General features: G+C 42.9%; 1 protein-coding gene across 1 annotated transcript in view; it reads right to left on the bottom strand.

Moving 5' to 3' along the window:
* The window catches only part of LMNB2 (lamin B2), a 45,881-nt gene that overhangs the window by 18,780 nt on the left and 7,914 nt on the right, over positions 1–19,187 (bottom strand). Inside the window, exons 2-3 of the mRNA XM_035894335.1 lie at positions 7,959–8,095; positions 100–256 (exon numbers count right to left, since the gene is read on the bottom strand). Coding sequence (XP_035750228.1) covers positions 100–256; positions 7,959–8,095 — 294 coding nt within the window. The remainder of the gene's footprint in view (positions 1–99; positions 257–7,958; positions 8,096–19,187) is intronic.

The raw sequence follows: 19,187 nt of genomic DNA, 5'->3' as shown, positions 1-19,187 counted from the left end.
AATGATACTCAGACTGTAAACCAACTGCAAAGAAAAATAACAAATTTTACAATACACAGCCTGTCCTGTGCTAAAGCAAGGAAGCATTCACTGCCATACCTTAGCCAGCTGGGCACGCAAATCGGCCACCTCTGCTTCCAGACTGCGTTTCTCATTCAGGACAGTATTGAGTTCCGCTTCACTTCTATGAAACAGCACTTCAAGATCCTTAACACGACCCTGAGCCACAGACAAATCTCCATCTTTCTTCTTGTAGCTGAATAAAACAAAAGTTAATTATAAGTGTGTGCACACACATCTTGAGCATGTCTTGGTTACAACTACAGATATTTTGTTTTCATACCCATTTTATTAGGATTAGTGTACCACCAGGTGGCTCCTAGAGTAACCTGCAAATGCAGCTAATAAAAGTAATCAAAACCACCTCTTAAAACACACAGCTTGTACCAATGTGTTGTAAATGCATTGCCTAATAAAGAAGAACATATGTCATGGGCTGGCAAGGGAAAAACAAGAAGGCAACGCTGACAGCTAAGAGATGACAATAGAGCTGCTTTACACACAAGGTGTAAAGAGTATTTGTTCATCTCACTGCTGCACAGCACATTCAATTGCCGACATCTACCACCTTGGACTACAGCCCCAGAGAAGCAGAGCGTGTGCACCTCTCAGAGAGGTCCATGAGCATCCCTGGTGTTTTGTATTTGATGTGGCCAAGCCCGTTCCCTAGGATGCATTCCCACACAGAACAGTAAAGTAATCCACCGTGGAAATGTGGCCACCTCTCAGGAATAAACCAGTATTTCTTCAGCAGTATTCATCACAAGCAAAGCAACTCTGGTCACTTTAAATATAATTATTTTAGCTGTTATATCCAACTCACAGAAATCAAGGTCACCCTCCTCCTGCCCACCAAGTATTTGCCTACCTTTTTCTCTAACATACTTTCTGCAGCTTCTCTAGGTGTGTGTCGTGTAATTAAAAACCTGGTTTGTTACATGAAATAATCCTTCCTTGCTGCAGTTTAAGCTCACTATTCTAGTCTCACACCACTAAATGCAGGGAATGGCTTTTTGTCTTTTTCTCTTAAACCATCTTAGAATTCGTTTTTCTCCTTCTCTTTCCTCAAACTTCTCTCTTATAGATGTGTAGTTTTCAGCCTCTGGTCAGTGAGCTGCTTTTAAGGGCCCACAGAAATAACTTTCAATAGGAGTCCCATTACCTATAGGCTTTAAAAAGCTCTATATTTGGTCTGCAACTCTAAACATGAAACAACATTATGTTTGTAAAGTGTTTTTAAAGGAAAAAAAAAAAAAAAAAAGCAGAAAACCACTGCTCTAGATTACACAAACCTTGCTCCCCAGCCCAAATCCTGAGTCTTCATTCCCAAACTTCTGATCACACGTACTGTCCTCTTGAATCCCTAATTTGCCTATAACTCACAAAATGTGATGCCCAGAATTATTTTACAAAAATCTTAGTAGTGCTGTGCCCTACAGACAGTATTTCTTTACATGCTTCAGCATGATGTGCCTCTTCTTCTAGCTACAGAATAAATTGACACACTTATTTTGTGATACGCTCTAGCTACGAGGCTCATACGCTCTCTCTGCATTCCTTGGTGTAGATCTCTAAATTTAGTTTTCATTAACTGTAACCAATTTTTCTTAATCATTGGTCCAATCTGTCACTGTGAATCCTGTTCTGCAACATATGTGCAGTGTCTTCAAGCTCAGCAGCTTGCAGGAGACATATAGACAAAACATCACTGCTACTTAAAAGACAGTTATTTAAGCAGCAACCAGAAGGTCTTCAAAATAGACTCTCCAGACACATGTCCCTGCACCACATGTGTCACGTAGTGAAACAAGCCACTGTGCATGTGTCAGACAATCAGATCTGGAAGCCTTCTGGCTGTGCAGTACCTAAAGGGCAAATGTCACTGCATGGCCCATAGCTTCCTTCCCACCTGCAGAAGCCAGGCAGCATGCAAATATTCCCAGGGAGACAGGAACGAACGAGAGCATTCAATGTACAAAGCACCATAAAGAATTCCTGACAGTGATAAGCATCTTCTGCTCCTTCACTAACACTGACAGTGGAAGACACTCCAAGCTGCTTGCATTCACATTTTTATTTGCATTTATAACTTCAGCCTGGTTTATTGTCTTCATGCAGAAAAATTGATAGAAGGCTTAACAAAGGTGCAACCTGCTTTTGGGGGTCTCTGAGGTGCCTGGAAGTTGCAAATGGCGGTCGATGTGTCTGTTGAGATGTACCAATGTTCTTTGAAGGACACCAGGTTAGGGTAACCCTCTAGAGCTCTTTTTCCCCAAAAAGCAGCCAAGTTTGCTCAAGTGAAATATTTCAGTGACCATGTGGGGTAGCAGGCAGAGGAGGCTGCAGCAAGACAGTCACACAACTCAATAGTTAGGAGCTTGCAAGAAGACTGCTAAAAGGAACAGATGGATGAGGTCTACATATATCTACCTCCAGGCTTTGCTTGACCTGGGGACTTGTGACACCGGTAAAGATGAACGGACACTTCACAAACATCAGGACAGGAGACTTTCCTTAACCGGGCCATCAAAGTTACCTCTGCTATGACTGAATGCACCCTGATCACTACACTGGGTCTGGTTCAGCATTTTTTCTGCTGTTCCAAAGCAAAAACATTGTGCATCTCACTAATAAATTAAATGTTCCCATCTATACCTCTTCCACTCATCCTCTCCCTCCCTCAAGCAGTCAAAAGTTGTGTCAAGCAGCTAAAGATGTACACAAAAGCGCTGGAAGCTGTTCTATAATGTACAGGAAAGAACCATGCTTGCTTCAGAATGGTATCAGAATGTCTATGTTTGCAACAATATTTTAACCCTAGATTTTAAAATATGTCCCTACTCCCGATACAAACATCTTCAAACTAAGAAGTTAAGCTATTCCTTATATCATATAAACAGTGTTAGAACATCCTAAAGATATGTCACTTTTTATAAAGTGACACTATCCAACTGCTTTATGAACTCAGCTCAATAGAAAAATTCATAGGACCTATTGCACTGGGACAAAGGGTAATGGTTTTAAACCAAAAGACGGTATATTAGGCTAGATCTAAGGAAGAATTTTTTTTTATGATGACAATGAAGGTTGTGAGACACTGGCACAGGTTTCCTAGAGGTGGTAGATGTCCCATGCCTGGAAATATTCAAGGTCAGGTTGGATGGGGCTCTGAGCAATGTTGATCTTGTTGGAGATGTCCCTGCTCACTGCAGGGGGGTTGGACTAGATGGCCTCTAAAGGTCCCTTCCAACCCAAACTATTCTATGAACCAGCAGGGCACAGAAGCAAAGAATGCTAAAAGCATCCTGGGCTAAATTAATAGGAACATGGCTGCTAAATCACGGGAAGCAATTATCCACTTCTGATCAGCACTTGGTAGATCACTTCTGTGTCTGTTATTGCATTCAGTTCTGGACCCCATCATTGATAAATTGGAACAAGATCAGAGACCACCAATGTGGTCAGAGACTTTGGAGGATATGCCCTGTTAAAAGAGGCTGAGGGAACTAAGGCTGACGAGCCTGGAGATAAGACAGCTTCGGCAGGACCTGACCAGAATGACAATATGTTAAAAGAAGGAAAATGACATATGAATCACCAATTTTTCAAATGGAGAAACTCAGACCCCGATACTTGTATGGGTAAAATTAGACAAAGGCTTCAATGACGATAGTAACGGCCACATGCATAAGGGCAAAAGAATTTGAAGATTCAATTTGGCTTTTGTAAGGGGGGTAAGCAGGCGTAAGAACCCTGCATAGCAGGGCTCTGTGAGGGCCTTACCTCACCTCTGCCCAAAGAGGCCATGGCAGATCTGGTAACCACAAAACACTTCTGGGTTTTGTAGCACCCATGGAACTCAGAGGGATCTTGGGAGACATCTCTGAGTCTGATGTCTGACTGTCTGGAGCTTACCCTTCTTCACACACCAGCAGCTCAGGAGCACTCAAATGCAACTGTATTTAAGAAATTACTTGTAAATGAAAATTCAGAACAAGACACTGAACACTGTTACGGTACAACCCTATCTTGAATACCGGTTGAAGTTCCAATTTGGCAGCCTTCCTCCCTAAGAGAATACACTAAAATGGGAAAAATGTCCAGAGAGGGTAAATTGACTGAAGACACAGAGCAGCTTCTGTAGAAGCTGCAACTAAGTAGGTAAGATGTTTCCATGTGGGAAAAAAAAAAAAAAAGAAGACATTGTTAAGGAGAAAATCTTAAGAGATATGAAGGAGAATACGAAAATTAAGGGATAAATTAACACATGGAACTGAGCTGGCACATTCAAAACCACGTTTTTTCATACAAAATGTAGGTTAGCTCAGAATCCCCTTGCTAAGTCTAAGAACACTATAAACGGATGGTTTTGGGATACTGGTCACACTATAAAATGAAGACCCATGAGGGCTTACTATACAGAATCCAGCTGGACCTCAGGAAGCCCCTTAGCTGAAGGGAATTGCTGAAGACTGGAAGAATATTCCAGAAAAGCACTGTTATGCATGCTCTATTCTTATACTCTCCTCTAGGTGCCTGTGAGTAGCTTCTAACAGAGACAGATTACCAAGCTAGATGGACCTTCTGTCCAATCCAGTACAAACTGCTCTAGAAAATGCCTTGGGATGATTCTTGTTGATTTACTAGGCAAGATGATGTCCAATTATCCCAAGCACTAAAAAAACCCAGAAAGTGTTAGAACATCAGTAACATGGTAAGCAAGTAAAAAAAATTCTGAAATAACCATGCCACAGCATCCAACCCCCAAGAGTTGAACTTGTACTTGCAAAGAATACTGGGGTAGCATCATTTGTCAGTATCTGAACAAGTTGCAGAAACACATAAGCATAAATACTTGCTCTGAAGTCCAGTAGACCGACAGACAAACCATGTTCTCTCCTAGACCATAGGCCCTGTCACAAATCCTTGTGTACCAACCAAGGGTCTTGCTGCAGGTTGGTCAGCTTGCTTCCCAAACCCATTGGAGTTGTGCAAGTAAACGGCCTCGGGAACAAACTAAGAGCAGGGGGAGCCTCAGGCTCCTTTGGACACAAACTAGGCCTGATGTCACCAAACCCAACCACACCCTGTGGCCTCCCTCCCTGGAGCATCCTCAGTGCCTTCAGGTCACCAAACCCAACCACACCCTGTGGCCTCCCTGGAGCATCCTCAGTGCCTTCAAGAAAGAGCTTTCCATGGTCACAAACCCAGGCTTTAGGAGAGAAAAAGAAAGGGGAAGTCAGCTCCTGAAGCAGAAGGTTGGCAATATTTGGATCCTGTAACTAGAAAAGCCCTGCAAGCCTGTGGGGCTCAGCAACTAAGGTACAGATCAGTCTAACATTGAAGAAACATTTCCCAGATATCCTTTCAAGCCAATGTTTTCTCTAACTCTGCCTACTCCAACTATCCCTTTTCTTGTCCCTCTCTCACATGGGAGACCAGAGGCAAGATGTCCCAAGACAGAAGTCTATTATCTCCTGTCCCAGCAACCCAACCTATTCCAAGCAAACAATGAACGGGATGTCTGGGATTCTTCCTGGCCAGGCTGTGCTGGCATTCTTAAGCTTCTCTGCCATGAGTTTGAAAGAGAGACTGAGGCAATCGTAGTGAACATAAAATTACACACTACCCTACTCTTCCACTATACACAGTTCTCAAAGCACTGAACCAAACTTGGCCTGTGAGAAGGACCATCTGACTGTCAGCATGGGCAGGGAGGAATTCAGTCACGAGCTAGGTGTCAAGTGGACACTGTGCAAACAGACTTTTAAAAGCTGAGTTTGCAAGAATCACATTTAAAGTCTGGCCATGTCACAAGCATAACTTTCCACGTGACCCAGGCTAGCCACCCTGAGAACACTCCAACTACATGACAAGTGTCTCAAGGGAATGGAAGCAATCTGGTAGAATAAAACTTCAAGCCAATTAAAGTCTACTCCTATGATCTGTAAGAACAGAGAGAAAACCAGGCATACTTTCTTCATATCCAGTCTACCTCAGAAAACAAAAAAAAATGTTTTAAGTTAGTCTATCAGAATTAACCAGTCATTTAAGTGACTGGTAAGGGGCAACTCAATTGTCCAAATAAAGGACAAGGGAGAAGACCGAAAACACCATATCCACCACTAAGTGCACAACATTCTACAACAACGAATTGGCACTATCAAAAGCCTCAATTAGCTGCCAAGTGAAGATACTTCTTCTGACAAGGATACCTTAATCAAAATATACAAACAAGCACCTTGCAGAACAAGAGAGATGAACCAAATTCCCAGTTATCGCTGCTACTCTCTTTTGGAGCTTGCTTTCAAAGGCCAAGCAGGCAGAGTATTTGCTATCACTGAGACAAGCAAGACAACCGGAATGGCCATGGAACACCGACTACCACGCAAATTATACAACCGAAATAAATGCTGAGACTGCTGGCCTAAGGTGTTTAAGAGGGAAATCAGTCCCAACAGGAACATCACGGTAGGGCTGGGTGTTATTTATCTTGCATAACTTCAGATGGTTTTGCCTGACCCAGTTACCGTAGGGGCTTTCTATGGCTGACAAAGGCCTAGCTAACTGAGTCTGTAAATTTTAATGCACAGGTCATCCGATCACATGCAGCCATATCTTCTGGTATGAGCTGCGCACCAAGTTCAATTGGCTTTACAGTGACTTCCTCAAACAGAAATGTTTACACTACAGCTATTTTGTATTTGGACAGTTATTTTAGGGGCAAAGTCCACAAAATATCTCCAATGGCTGACTTTAACGAGAAGGCCCAGCCCAGAAAATGAAGGTCCAGTAATATAGCAAAGTTTACAGAGAAAACAAGAAATACTTCATCATAAATCAAGTAGCTAGTAAGAAAAAAACCACTAGGGAAGGAAACACTTCATTCCTTTTATAACCACTTAGATGCAAATGAAGGGAGATGGGACACGTACAGTAGGGCCTGTACTAGCACTGCTGGATAAAAAGCAATTTTATGGCCCACAATGTTTGTATACCAGTGATGTACATACTGACATCAGAAAACAATATCTGACTCCCAAATCTCACCTACTAAAATAGGCACCAAAATCCAATTGGAAACAAAAAAAAAATAATTTTGCCACCACATATGATCATTTTAAAATGAAGTTTCAACTGCTAAACAGTATTTGATCACAAAAACTCCCTAGTGGGAATAGAAATAATGGATTACATTTGGCTTCAGTAGCCAGTTTATTAGGCCAATTCTCTTTGACGCAGACTAAGAGCAGTTTTTAAAAACATAGTTGGTACAAGGTTGTTTTTTCAGCACACTTACGTAGTAGCGTCATGTGTTCAAGGCAACACTGCTTCCATATTCCCAAATTGCTCAGGGCTACCTTCTTCCTTCATTTCTGCTATCAGTCAATACAGTGAACCAGACAATAAAGCTGATAACATTTAAAAATTAACCTTCCTTGGATAGGTCAATTTTAATCTATATCAGTTTCTCCATCCAGTTTACCAAGCAGCTGCACGTGTGCATGCTCACATAAGGAGAGGTACAATAGGACAGAAGTAGGCACAACCGATCGTTGCAGCCTCGAGATGCCCGATTTGCTCAAACCTCAGTATATTAACCTTATATTTACATTTGTTTATATATTGGTCAGACTATCTGCTCTGACCAGCTGTACCAACAAGCTGAGGAATTTCCCTCTGACATGCCTGTGTCTTCTCATTGATCTGCAATGCTTCCAAAAGGCACTGTAGGAAGCATCAGTAGTATCATTCCCATTGCAAATATTGCCCATTCTAACTAGAAAAAAAAAAAAAAAAAAAAAAAAAAAAAAAAAAAAAAAAAAAAAAAAAAAAAAAAAAAAAAAAAACAAACCAAAAAAACCACAACAAACAAATCCACACAGGACTTTCCTTACCTTTTATTGATTTCCTCAAGTTCCGCTCTCAGTTTTCCTATTTCAATCTGTAATCTAGCCCTCTCTTTGGCTGTTTCATCCAGAACTCTTCGAGCATCAGCCAGTTCAGACTCATAGAGACTCTTGATTCCGCTCACCTACGGGGAAAAAAATATTCAGGTATGAGAACATCTCAAAGACTAACTATCAAAGAACTGAAACACAGCACCAGGTTTCACATTGCTTTCTTTGAAAAATGGGTGTATGATATGATTGTTGTTTAAGAACACTGTATATCAAACATTTTCAATTCACATGCACCTACAACTAGATGTGATCTAGTCCCAAAACCAAGATTTAATTTTTATTCCCAGTGGGACATAACAAAACATACTATGTTTGAAGTGTGCAGATCTTCTGAAGAGATAAACTGAAGAAGATCAGTACACCCTGTGATCAGATCTTAAATTATTCGCCCTCATTTCCAATACTGCTGCTCTGGGAGATTGTTTTAAACAGTAGTATCACTTAAAGATAGATGACGATGGACTTATTTTGTGGAATACAAGTCCAAGGCCAAATTTTACTCTGCAGCTCTTGCACTATAAAGCTAAAAAGAATCTGAAACTAGATGAACTACAGAAATGCGAGCTATTCAGAGATGAGCTTCCACTCCTGTTCAGAGGATATCCTCAGAGGATAAGGATCTACAGACTTCTCCCTGTCCCATCGCGGTATATTACACAGTCAGCTATTCAGACCACAGCAAGGCACCTCAAAGTCTTCCACGCCTTTGTTTCCTAGAACACAAGATTATTTGAAAGGTATATCAGATAGCAAAAACATCAAGACCATATGAGATTGCTGCTATTTCTATGAAAGGACACCAGAACAACTATTACTAATGTAAATTCAGAAACAGAGCAATCAGGGAGTGAGAAGAACCACAAGCAGACTGTACGAACTTTAGGAAGAGAAATTTCACAACAAAGCATAAAACATAGAAACAAGAAAGCAAACTGCTATTCCTAGAAGTGCCTATTTCAATATCAGAGTGGCACCAAAGACAGACACAACCATATGGTCTTCAAAAAGACTGATTAAAAGCAGTCAGGATATAATTAAGTTCCTGATAGACTGTATGCTCATAGAACTTCTGAAATTAACTAAAATATGACAGTATGAGGGCTGAGAAGTCTTAGTTTACAAGCATACCACATACCAGAAACAACTTGGCTGTCTATCCATGCAATCTTACTTTTAAGAATTAATTCTTTCAAGGTTTATTCAACTTAAGTTTTGGGGTGGTGTGTGTCCATCCCCACCCCCCGTAGCTGATAGCCAGAGGTTGTCTACAGCACAAGCAAACACAGCTCTGTATTATCAGTTACAAAATTTAGGAAGTTCTACAGAGAAGTGTACCATGACTAGGCTGAACTCCTTCATACAGCACGCCACAATGCCAAGAAAAAAAATTAGAGATGTTAAGGCTGTAAAGCTTTTCGTTATGGATGACCCTTGGGTGAAAATACAGTATTTGCAAACTGCAATACAAAATACAATTGCCCAAAGGCCAAGCACCGATTCTGCACCATCAGGTACTGCATCTACAGCCCTGCTTCACTAATGCTGGCCCTTCTTTAGACCATCTGCCCTTCAACACTTCAACGTGCTAACACCCTTGCCCTAGGACACCTACCAGGAATTTTTGGGGCTGTATTGCTGCAGGTTCAGAGCCACACACTGAATCACAGTGCAGGGTGCAAGGACGAATCCCTTCCCAATTCTCCAAGGCATACACTGGAATTGCATGCCAAGGTTCAAAGGAAGAGAAGCTTCTTCACTAGGATTTTGTGAATACTGTCACAAAAAGGTGTTGCTGGTGCGACACTTAACAACAGGCAGTAAATAATCTATGGTTTTCAGGCACTACAGACAATACAGAGCTTAAAGGCACCAAAATATCTTAAAGACACAATAATCTGAACCGAGAATAAGCGCTTAATACTTAATTCCTGTGTAGAGAGAGTATGGCTAGATGGAGGTAAAACTTGCCTGATGAAAGCAGTTTCAGAACCTGTTGGTAAAAAGAGAACCAGTGCTTCTTAATTAGAAAGGGCTGATTCATTCACAGCATAACCAGTTGTGGTAGCTTCGTATGTATTTTTCTCCTGCAGCCAGTTAACCTCTTTGCTCTCATTCCAGTAACAAACATGAGAAGGAAACACACAGGTCCAATTCACAGTCCAAAGCGTTGGTCAAAAAGCAGCTTCCACTAGAATTTTAAGCTGATGCCCTGAACAGACAGGAATAATTGAGACCTTGCCGCTTCCAGCACAGGGATGCAGCAGACAGCTGGGAGCTGCAACACCTTCAATCACTGAAAAAACCCAACAAACTCTCACCAGAACTCTTAACAAGAGGGTGTAAAGAGAATATGGATTCATCATAATAACATGGATAGAAGTTTTAGATGATCAAACTGAACCAGAGGACAGTTCAAGACAGTCTTTCTAGATCATAAAAAAAATAACATCTTGTTTATTTGCAGCACTGGTCAAGCTGAGAAGAGAACCAAACGCAGCAGTGGGCTTAGAGGAAAGCAAGTAGCGCCAGCGTAGCTGAACCAGCCTGGTATTGAGTGCTTGACAACACTTCTAGCCCGAGATAGTTACTCACTGACAGCACCCTTCTGCCCCAGCACTGAGAGAAATTCTGGCAAGCATTTCTGTTCCCTGAAACGATCACCCCTCAAACTGTTCTGGTAACTTAGAATCTACTGACTCTCTGAAAATCGCCACAGAAGTACAGTCCCCAAAGTGCCTCTGTTTAGCGTACACCTAGGATTTTGCTTCATTTTGACTCTACAGACACTCTTCTGCCCACTCCCTTTTTTAAACCACTATATATTTGCTACTCAGTTTGGTGTCCAGTACAGTGACACTTCCAGGCATTCTTAAAAAAGTGCTGTTAATCTAAAACAAGTCCTCCTATGAGAACCTCACATGCCCCTTCCAGACAAAAAAAAAAAAACCACCCCAAAAGTCAATAGAAACAACAGCCAGTATCCACAGCAAGAAGAGAAGGAAGTTGAATAAATGCATCTGGCAACTGTGAAGCCCATTTCTGGTTCTTTGTCTCATCACACTTGGGAGCAGTGCCCCCAGACAGCGTCTACCTGTCCTTGAGCACTCCCAAAGAACACTGGATGCAAGAGAGAACCTGTCTGATGACATCTTCCTTTTTTGTCATCTTCCATCAGTAGAACCTATCAATTCAAATTCCTTCCTTCTTTTGCTGTTTCTCATCATTTTGCTTGGGTTACCACAACCCATTGTCTCCTGCTTCCCACATCTGAGATACAAACGCATCCTTGAAGCCTACGCCAGTCCCTCCAGCATACGCCAGTAAGACCAGCAGCTGGCAGCAAATGCTGACGGGAGTAAGTACAGAGAATGATGCAAACATACAATGATTCTTCACTTACACATACTCCCAACTTCTAGAAATTAAAAAAAAAATATTGAGCCAAAAATTGCTTCCAAGCACCAAAACCCAGCAGTCACCAAATACTGTTAAGTTTGTCTAATTCCTTTGGAAATCTCTTTAGCTTTTGGTTTCCACAACATCGGAGAGCATCATACAAGCACAACTGCTGGATTAAGACCTATTGCTTGATAATTTCATTTCATGCCTTTAGTTTCTGTGTTGTGAGAAATGCTGAATATTTGCTTCCTAGACAAATCTCTTTCTTTGGACTCATGATTTATAGACCTGAGGTTTCTTCTCATTTCTTTTCCAGATTTGCTCCTGGTCAGAAATTATTCTGCTGCACTGCTCATCTTTGGCACCTTTTCCTTACACACCTTTTCCAGGCTCTAGATGTTTTAAAATAGGTTAAGAGAACTGCAAGTAGCATTCAGAATACCGGAACAACATCGATTTACACGGCGATTATTGACCACCAGCTACAAAGGAAAACAGGGACATTACAGGAGATCAGAGAGGGAGAAAACGCAGTAATTTAACAGGTTTCGATTAGCCAACGCTGTAATCCAGGAGGTGGATTACATAGCTGAGCTGCATTTTCATGCACTAGTGAGTGCCAAGAATTGGCTAATCCAAGAAGCCACAAGAGAAAGCAACTCTTCACCTGGTTCTCAGCACCACGTAGGAGCAGATTTGCCAAGATGCTGTCAAGAACCTCAGTTGTCTTAATTTCTACATCCTTGCAGAAGCAAGAGAAGCCCCAAAGAAAAATCTACAACTGTCACAATTGTTTCAGCATGGCAACTAGGGAACACTGAGGTATTTGTTAAAACAAGTAAAAAAGCAGTTAATAATAAAATCTTTCTAGAAAGCAAGATATCGTATAAATTGTAGGCTGAAAAGACCACATATACAAAATGAAGTTTGAAGAACAACTCATGAATGGTGTAGAAAGTAATTCCTCTTGCTCTGCTCATGAAAAAGGCATACGTGAGAGGCTATGGCCCTGTTGATCAGCTTAGGTAGAAGCACCACCTAAAAAACATACCTTTTGGGGTTTGGGGTGTTTTAAACTTATATTTGAACTAGAGGAATCTTTAGGCGATTTCTACCCTTAAGCATTATCATAGAACAGATCAACAAAACAAGCAGTAAGAAACCATCACATTTAGAAAGTATTAACAGCTTTCTAAAGCCCACTTTTTAAACTAAATCAGTGTGTTATTTAAGTTCTCATTTAGCGGTCACTTTGTACCAGAGAATTAGAAGATGGCTCATGCCATACTCGTTTCTAAAATAGGAACTACCTATCACTAAATTCTGAAGCCCACAGCGGTACAGTAGACATTAACCTGAAGAGCAGAATTAAAGGGCACACGAGTAAGAGTCGTACTGAGGCAGAATCAATATGACTTGTGCAAAATAAAAGTTTCACAACCTATTGGACTTGCTCAGTCAACCCGAGAGCACGTATTCATGACAGATCCGATAAAAAAAGCAGCAGTGGGTAGATGTAGAAGTACAACAGAGCAGAGAAAAAAAAAAAAAAAAATCAGTCCCACAGTATGGCTCTTTTAAAGGCAACCAGTGGACAAGGGAACAAACATATGAACAAGGGTTTGAAAAGACAACAAGCATTCAGAAAGCGGAGATTGAGCTAAGCCAGTCTGCCTGGACTCCCAAAAGGCTTAAATAACATCCCCCACCACAGAGCCCACGCAGAGTCCAAGCAGGCATGGAGAAGGAAAAAAAAAAAAACCAAAAACCCAAAACATCACTTTCCAGGAACTGAGGTTGATTGGCCTGTAGTTCCCTGGATCTTCCTTCTTGCCCCTCCTGAAGATGGGCATGACCTTAGTTTTCCTCCGGCCTTCAGGAACCTCTCCTAATCATGATCTTTCAAAGATAACTGAGAGTAGCCTCACAATCACATCAGCCAGTTCCCTCAGCATTCATGGGTGCAATCCACCAGGTTCCACGGGCACAATCCATCATGTCCCATGGGCTTATGTCCAGTTTGTTTGGATGTTCCCTATCCTGATCCTCCTCTACCAAGAGTAAGTCTTCCTTGTGCCAGACTTACCCTCTGGTCTCAGGGCCCTGGGACTCCTGAAGGCTGGTCTGACCAGAAGATGTGGCATACATCAGCCTTCCTCATGTCCAAGTTTAGTCAGGACGTCCTTGCTCACCCATACAGGTCTCCTGCCACCTTTGCTCCACTTCCTAATGGCAAGATGGACCAGTCTTGAGCTTGGAGGAGATTTTCCTTGAATATCAACCCAGCTCTCAGGGACCCCTTTTCTCTCTAGGGCTGTAATCCATGAGATTCTTCCAAGCAGAGCCTTAAAGAAGTTAAAGTCTATTCTCCTGATATGCAGGGTTGTGGTCCTGCTTTTTGCTTTGCTCCATACTCTAAAGATCCTGAACTCCACCATCTCATGGTCACTGCCCTGACCTTAACATCCCCCCATTTATTAAGTATTAGGTCCAGAAGAGCATGAAGACTAAGGCATGTGAAGCTTCTTCCAGTTGACTGAAGGAGGCCTTGTTTACCTCTTCTTCTTGATCAGGTCAGTAGCAGACACATAGCACAATGTCACCCATCTTGGTCTGCCCACTAATCCTGACCAACAAGCTCTCAGCTAGCTCATAACCTGTCCTTAGGCAGAGCTCCAGGCATTCCTACTGCTCTCTCACATAAAGGAAAACTCCCCCATCTCACCTTCCTGAAAAGCCGGTATCCATCCATCATACTGCCCTAGTTGTGTGAGCTATCGCTGATCCCAACACAATCATAGCTCTGTAACTGCCCACAGACTTCTCATTCCCTGTTTGCTCCCCATGCTGCACACATTAGTGTTACAAGCATTGCAGAGGCACCCAAGCGTGAGGATTACCCAGGAAGGGCAGGAGAGCTTTCCCCACAAGGCTATTCCATAGGCACTTCCTTCTCTATGTGCTTGGGGTGTTTCCATTTCATCCTTTTACTGTTGCTTTCTCTTCTGTTCACATAACCCCAGGCCTCTCACTTACTTACCCCATCCACCACTTCCTCACCTGAGCTTACCTGAGAGGAATCTCTCCCTCCCCCATCCTTGGAAGTAGAAAGTTCTTAGCCTGTTGACCAGCCCTGTTGGCAAAGATACATTTGCCCTACTTAGGTGGATCCTGTCTCTTTGAAGCAGTAGTCAATCCTGAAAGACGGTTCTATAGTTGTAGAAACCAAAACCCCATTGCCGACAGCAGTTGTGCAATCCAGCTTCACTCTTCAGGATCTGCTCAGCAGTCCTCAAACCCTTCCCCCTCCCCACCCCAGCTGGGCCCCCATGCCATTAACAATCATCCAGAGTCATGTAGTTATGTTTGATACTTTTCAGGTCACCCCTGGCACCTACATGGAAGAACAGCAGGATAACAGTCAGATGGGCAACTGAGCCTCAGTAGCCTCTCTACAACATCCAGAATGCAAACCTTTAGGAAGCAGCAAACCTCTCCAGATAACAGGTTAGGCCAGCAAATGTGTCCTCCCACTCTGACAACGTGGGCCCCCCCATCTGAAGGCGATGGAAGAAATAAAGCTAAAACCTCAAAATGGAGTTCAGGAGGAATGAGAAGACAGGCTGCCTGCAGCCTGATCCACTCCATGTCAATGTGCACCCAAGCCTAACTCTTCCTGCACAGAGGCCAAGTTGAACACCCTGCGAACTGCACTATGAACATGCTTTCACTTTTTTTTTTTCCCCTCTTCTGCTGGCAAAAGGGCCTGCAAGTTTGTAATTGGGCTACACAGGGGACAAGGCAATAGAGCACGCAGAGAACAAGAAAACAGAGAAGTTTCCATAGCAGAGTCTGAAAGGCAGGACTGCTGGATGCCCACTAACCTACCAACCTGTGCTGGGAGCACTCAAAGCTCACTGTGCAGCGGTTCAAGGACAGACACACGAACACAGACCCTCCCACAGCAGTCACTTGAGAAAAGCTGCGAGACATCACTCAATGAAGACACAGGGAACATGCCAAGAAGGCAATGAACCTACATGCTAGGCAAGAAGCATGACCCATCCAACCACAAGTGAGTCTGGACAAACTTGGAGATGAAACATTAATCTCGTTAACATGCATTAATGTACAAAATGTAAGTGTATTCCCTACCAGGTGTGGCTCAATATGTTCTACTCACCCAGTTATGGATCGATGAAGGACTGCCAATCACCTATTGCTCAGACTCACCAAGTGCATCAGTCAGGTTCTCAAGAACAATGAAAATATGTGTTGCATATCACCACCATCACCTCCCAGATGATGCCTATAGTGCCAGAAGACCATTTAATCCCATGTCTTGGAGGCTACAACTCTTGAGCCACCCACCATCCACAGCAGCATCTGAACATGTATTGTGCAGGTGGCAACGAGGTAACACCAGACCCACGTATCCTGGTCATGACAGCAGTGCTGGTTACTATGCATGGTGCAGATGAAGGGCAAAGTAGCTGCAGGACTGGCAGGTAAGTGGAGACCAGGCGAGATTGCAGTGAAAGTTCTGATGGCCAAGACATACAAGATCACAGCCACCTGCAGTCACACCCACAGAGCTGGGAAGACACAGGTGAAGAGGGAACCCCCTGTAGATACTGCTTTTGTCACAAAGGCAATTGCTGTCAGCAGCTGCAGCTCCCAGGGTTCTTCTCTTTTTTCTCCCTACTCCCTTCTGAGTGAGAGAACAGTGGGATGTCCTCAGAACAGTGTAGTAAGCCCTCCCATGCCCACCAAAACACCTTTTCTGGAAGGCTGCCATCATAAGCACCTCAGGGGAGGGCAGGGAGTTAGCAGAAAGGGAATTGAGCATGGTTCTAGGACTCTTTTCCTCTTAGCCCTTCCAGTGTTCCCCCTCCCAGCCTCACAAATTAGGTTATTGTGACAGTGACTCCAACACAGTGAGCATAACATCAGTCATATACTAGGGTGGCAGAAAAACAAGGGGGTGAGCTAAGTTTCTCTTCTGTCATAGGCTAAGCTACACAAGGGAATTAATACAAGAGAGCAAACAGAAAAAGAATGAGGAAAATTATAGGTTCCTCCAGCTAGAAGGCAAAATATTTTTTTATGTTTGTCTGAGGGCTTACTGTATACATTTTTAGTTCTCTACAGGCCTACTGCATACAAGTAAAGGGAGAACAACATTGGACAGGGTTAGGGAAAGCAGGAAAAAAGGCTATAATTAGTAGAAATTAATCTCAACTTTGCAAACTTCTTTCTCTCTGCTGGTAAGAGGTGGCAGCCCTGTGGTCCTCCAGAGCAGCGACAGGAGTTATTTTATTCTAAGCCCATGATGCAGATGTGGTCGGTAAAACTGAGGAGGTCACCCAACAGAGAAGGAGAAAGAGCATGCTTTCTCCTATCTTCTGCAGACTGGCAATTAAAACAAGAAGGAAAAAGAACATCCTGATCAGCTGATGATTAAAGAACCTCTGGCAGAACAGCGACTATGGTTCTTGCCTGAACAGCGCCAGCAGAACTTCTCTCATCTGGAAGATATTCTCCTAAACCAGAGTTTTGAGAACAAAATCGGAAGTGCCAACGCTTTGTTCCCATGCAAGCAGGGGTGGGGGGAGAGGATGTGAGTAATGGTCTCCCCCCCAGCCCCCTTCTCAGACGTGGTCACTGTGGGACACTGGAGCAACAAGCAATGGACAAACATCTCCCTCATGATACCATGCTCTTGCCTGGTGCTTGCCATAGCAATCCTCAACCTCCCATTTCCCTTGGATTAAGGGAATCAAGGCAAAAGTCTCCAGTGTTAACACAGAGCCCACTGGTGAGCAGTCGCTCCTGCCTGCCATCCCACAACACGCATCATTCCACCTACCACAGTGGCAGATGATGTTCCCTGCCACTACCAGAGATAAGCCAAATATCTTAGAATATTTAGACAGCTTAAAAAAAAAAAAAAAAAAAGGACAAATTTACACACAGTTGAGGACAACCAAGGGGAATTTTCATCTTGAACACCCTGGGAAAAGAAAATAGTCTATTTTAAGCATGTAGAGCTAATATTAAAGGTATTAGAACAGTGTGCCAATATGACTGGACTACACTTAACTGTGCTTCTACATAGAAGTTAGTGTTGCTGTGGGCTTTGTTTGGGTTTTTGTAGGGTTTGGAGGGCTTACTTTGAATTAGTATCTTATTTCATGCTAAGCCTAATCATTTTATGAACACAAATTCTAACAGTGTAACAGGAAAACTGACTTGTCAGCAGAAAATCCAGTTTGCTAGACTCATCCTGAAAGTGAAAGGACAGGATACTCCCATTCCACCAAAACCAAAATCTGACATCTGAAGTTTTACTGCTCCCACAGTCCTAAACCGCTGTCCACTATCCTGCATCAAAATAGAAGGACTACAAAGTCTCCTTTTCTGGACATATGTAAAGAATAAATAAGCTGTCCTAAAGGGATGGGGGAAGCATTTAACGAATGTGGTCCAGAGATCAGGTAAAGTATCTTACATTGTCTCTGGTGTGTCAAAGACCACCTTGAGGCATATCCTGATAAAGTTTCTTAGAATATGTCTAAGAATTAGGACTTTTTTTTTTTAAGTCTGGAAGAAAGGTGAAAAAGGAAAGCTCAAGGGCAAAGTAAGCAAAATATTTATATCAAAATCCTTACTGCATCAGAGTATTTTTCCAGAATTGCTAACACACAGAACTGCTATTAGGGTTTATATTCATATAAAAAAATTTAATGAGATTATATCTATGTTTTCTGCTTGTCCTGTTCTTACTCTTGTTACATGTGTGCTGTCAGTAGAATTACATTCTGCCTCCTACATTTAAAATGCATACTCCTTTTAGCCTCCAGCGATCTACACCTTAGAAGCTCCCTGAAGCAGACATGGCTACTTTGGTTACAGCATGATTCCACACAGGACAAGTGATGTACCCATGTTTTATGTTTAGAAATACCTAGTTATTTTGAAAACACAGAAGTTATATGATTACAAGAGGGACAAGTTTCATTACAAGTACAAAGGGACTTTAAAGGTACTTCAATCCTGGGTGTACACTAATTGCCGGCAGGCCAACCACTCGCAGAACAAGACACTATCATATCTGGTCTGTTTAAAATAAATTCATTCAAACCCTCCCCCCCCAGCAGCTAAAACAAGCGGGCCGAGAGGGGGGGGGGGGGGGGAAAGCCTACACAGTGGCATAGCAATCCCTTGCATCACACAAGCTACAGTAAAGGCTTCATCTCCGAGGTGGGACACCTTACACACGGATGGAGCAGAGGGGGTTTGGGCCGGCACAGGATGGGTGGCACTGTCCCCAGCTGTGTCACTGACTACATCCTTCCTCCGTATGGGAAGGAGAGCCCTGGGGGAAAGCAGATACAGCAAAAGAGGTCAAAAGCAAAACACGGCTTAGGAAAAAGGATCAGCCAGTTTTGCCTCCAAGACCACAGGAAGCGGACCAGAATAGTTCACACTACAAGGATTTGATTCCTGGCCATTTGCGGAGACTAAGAAAGATTTTCTCCACAGAGAAGCAAAGTTAGTCTAAACCCTTTCAAATTCCTCATTTCATCGCATCAGCCGTCAGGATAGGGAGAGTAAAGAAAAAAGTAACATCCAGGTTGCCACAACTCGGAGGAGGCATGTGCTCACACGGGGTCCAGCACACCAAGGCGGCTCAGCCTGCCCGGGGATCAGACTCCAAAGTATCGCCAAGAACCCGCCCTCAGCGGGCGAGACCGACAGGAA

The sequence above is a fragment of the Egretta garzetta genome, unplaced genomic scaffold (assembly GCF_000687185.1).
Source record: "Egretta garzetta isolate BGI_Z169 unplaced genomic scaffold, ASM68718v1 scaffold345, whole genome shotgun sequence".
Lineage (NCBI taxonomy): Eukaryota > Metazoa > Chordata > Aves > Pelecaniformes > Ardeidae > Egretta > Egretta garzetta.
The sequence above is the reverse complement of the archived record's forward strand: the minus strand, read 5'-3'. Positions and strand labels throughout refer to the sequence as shown.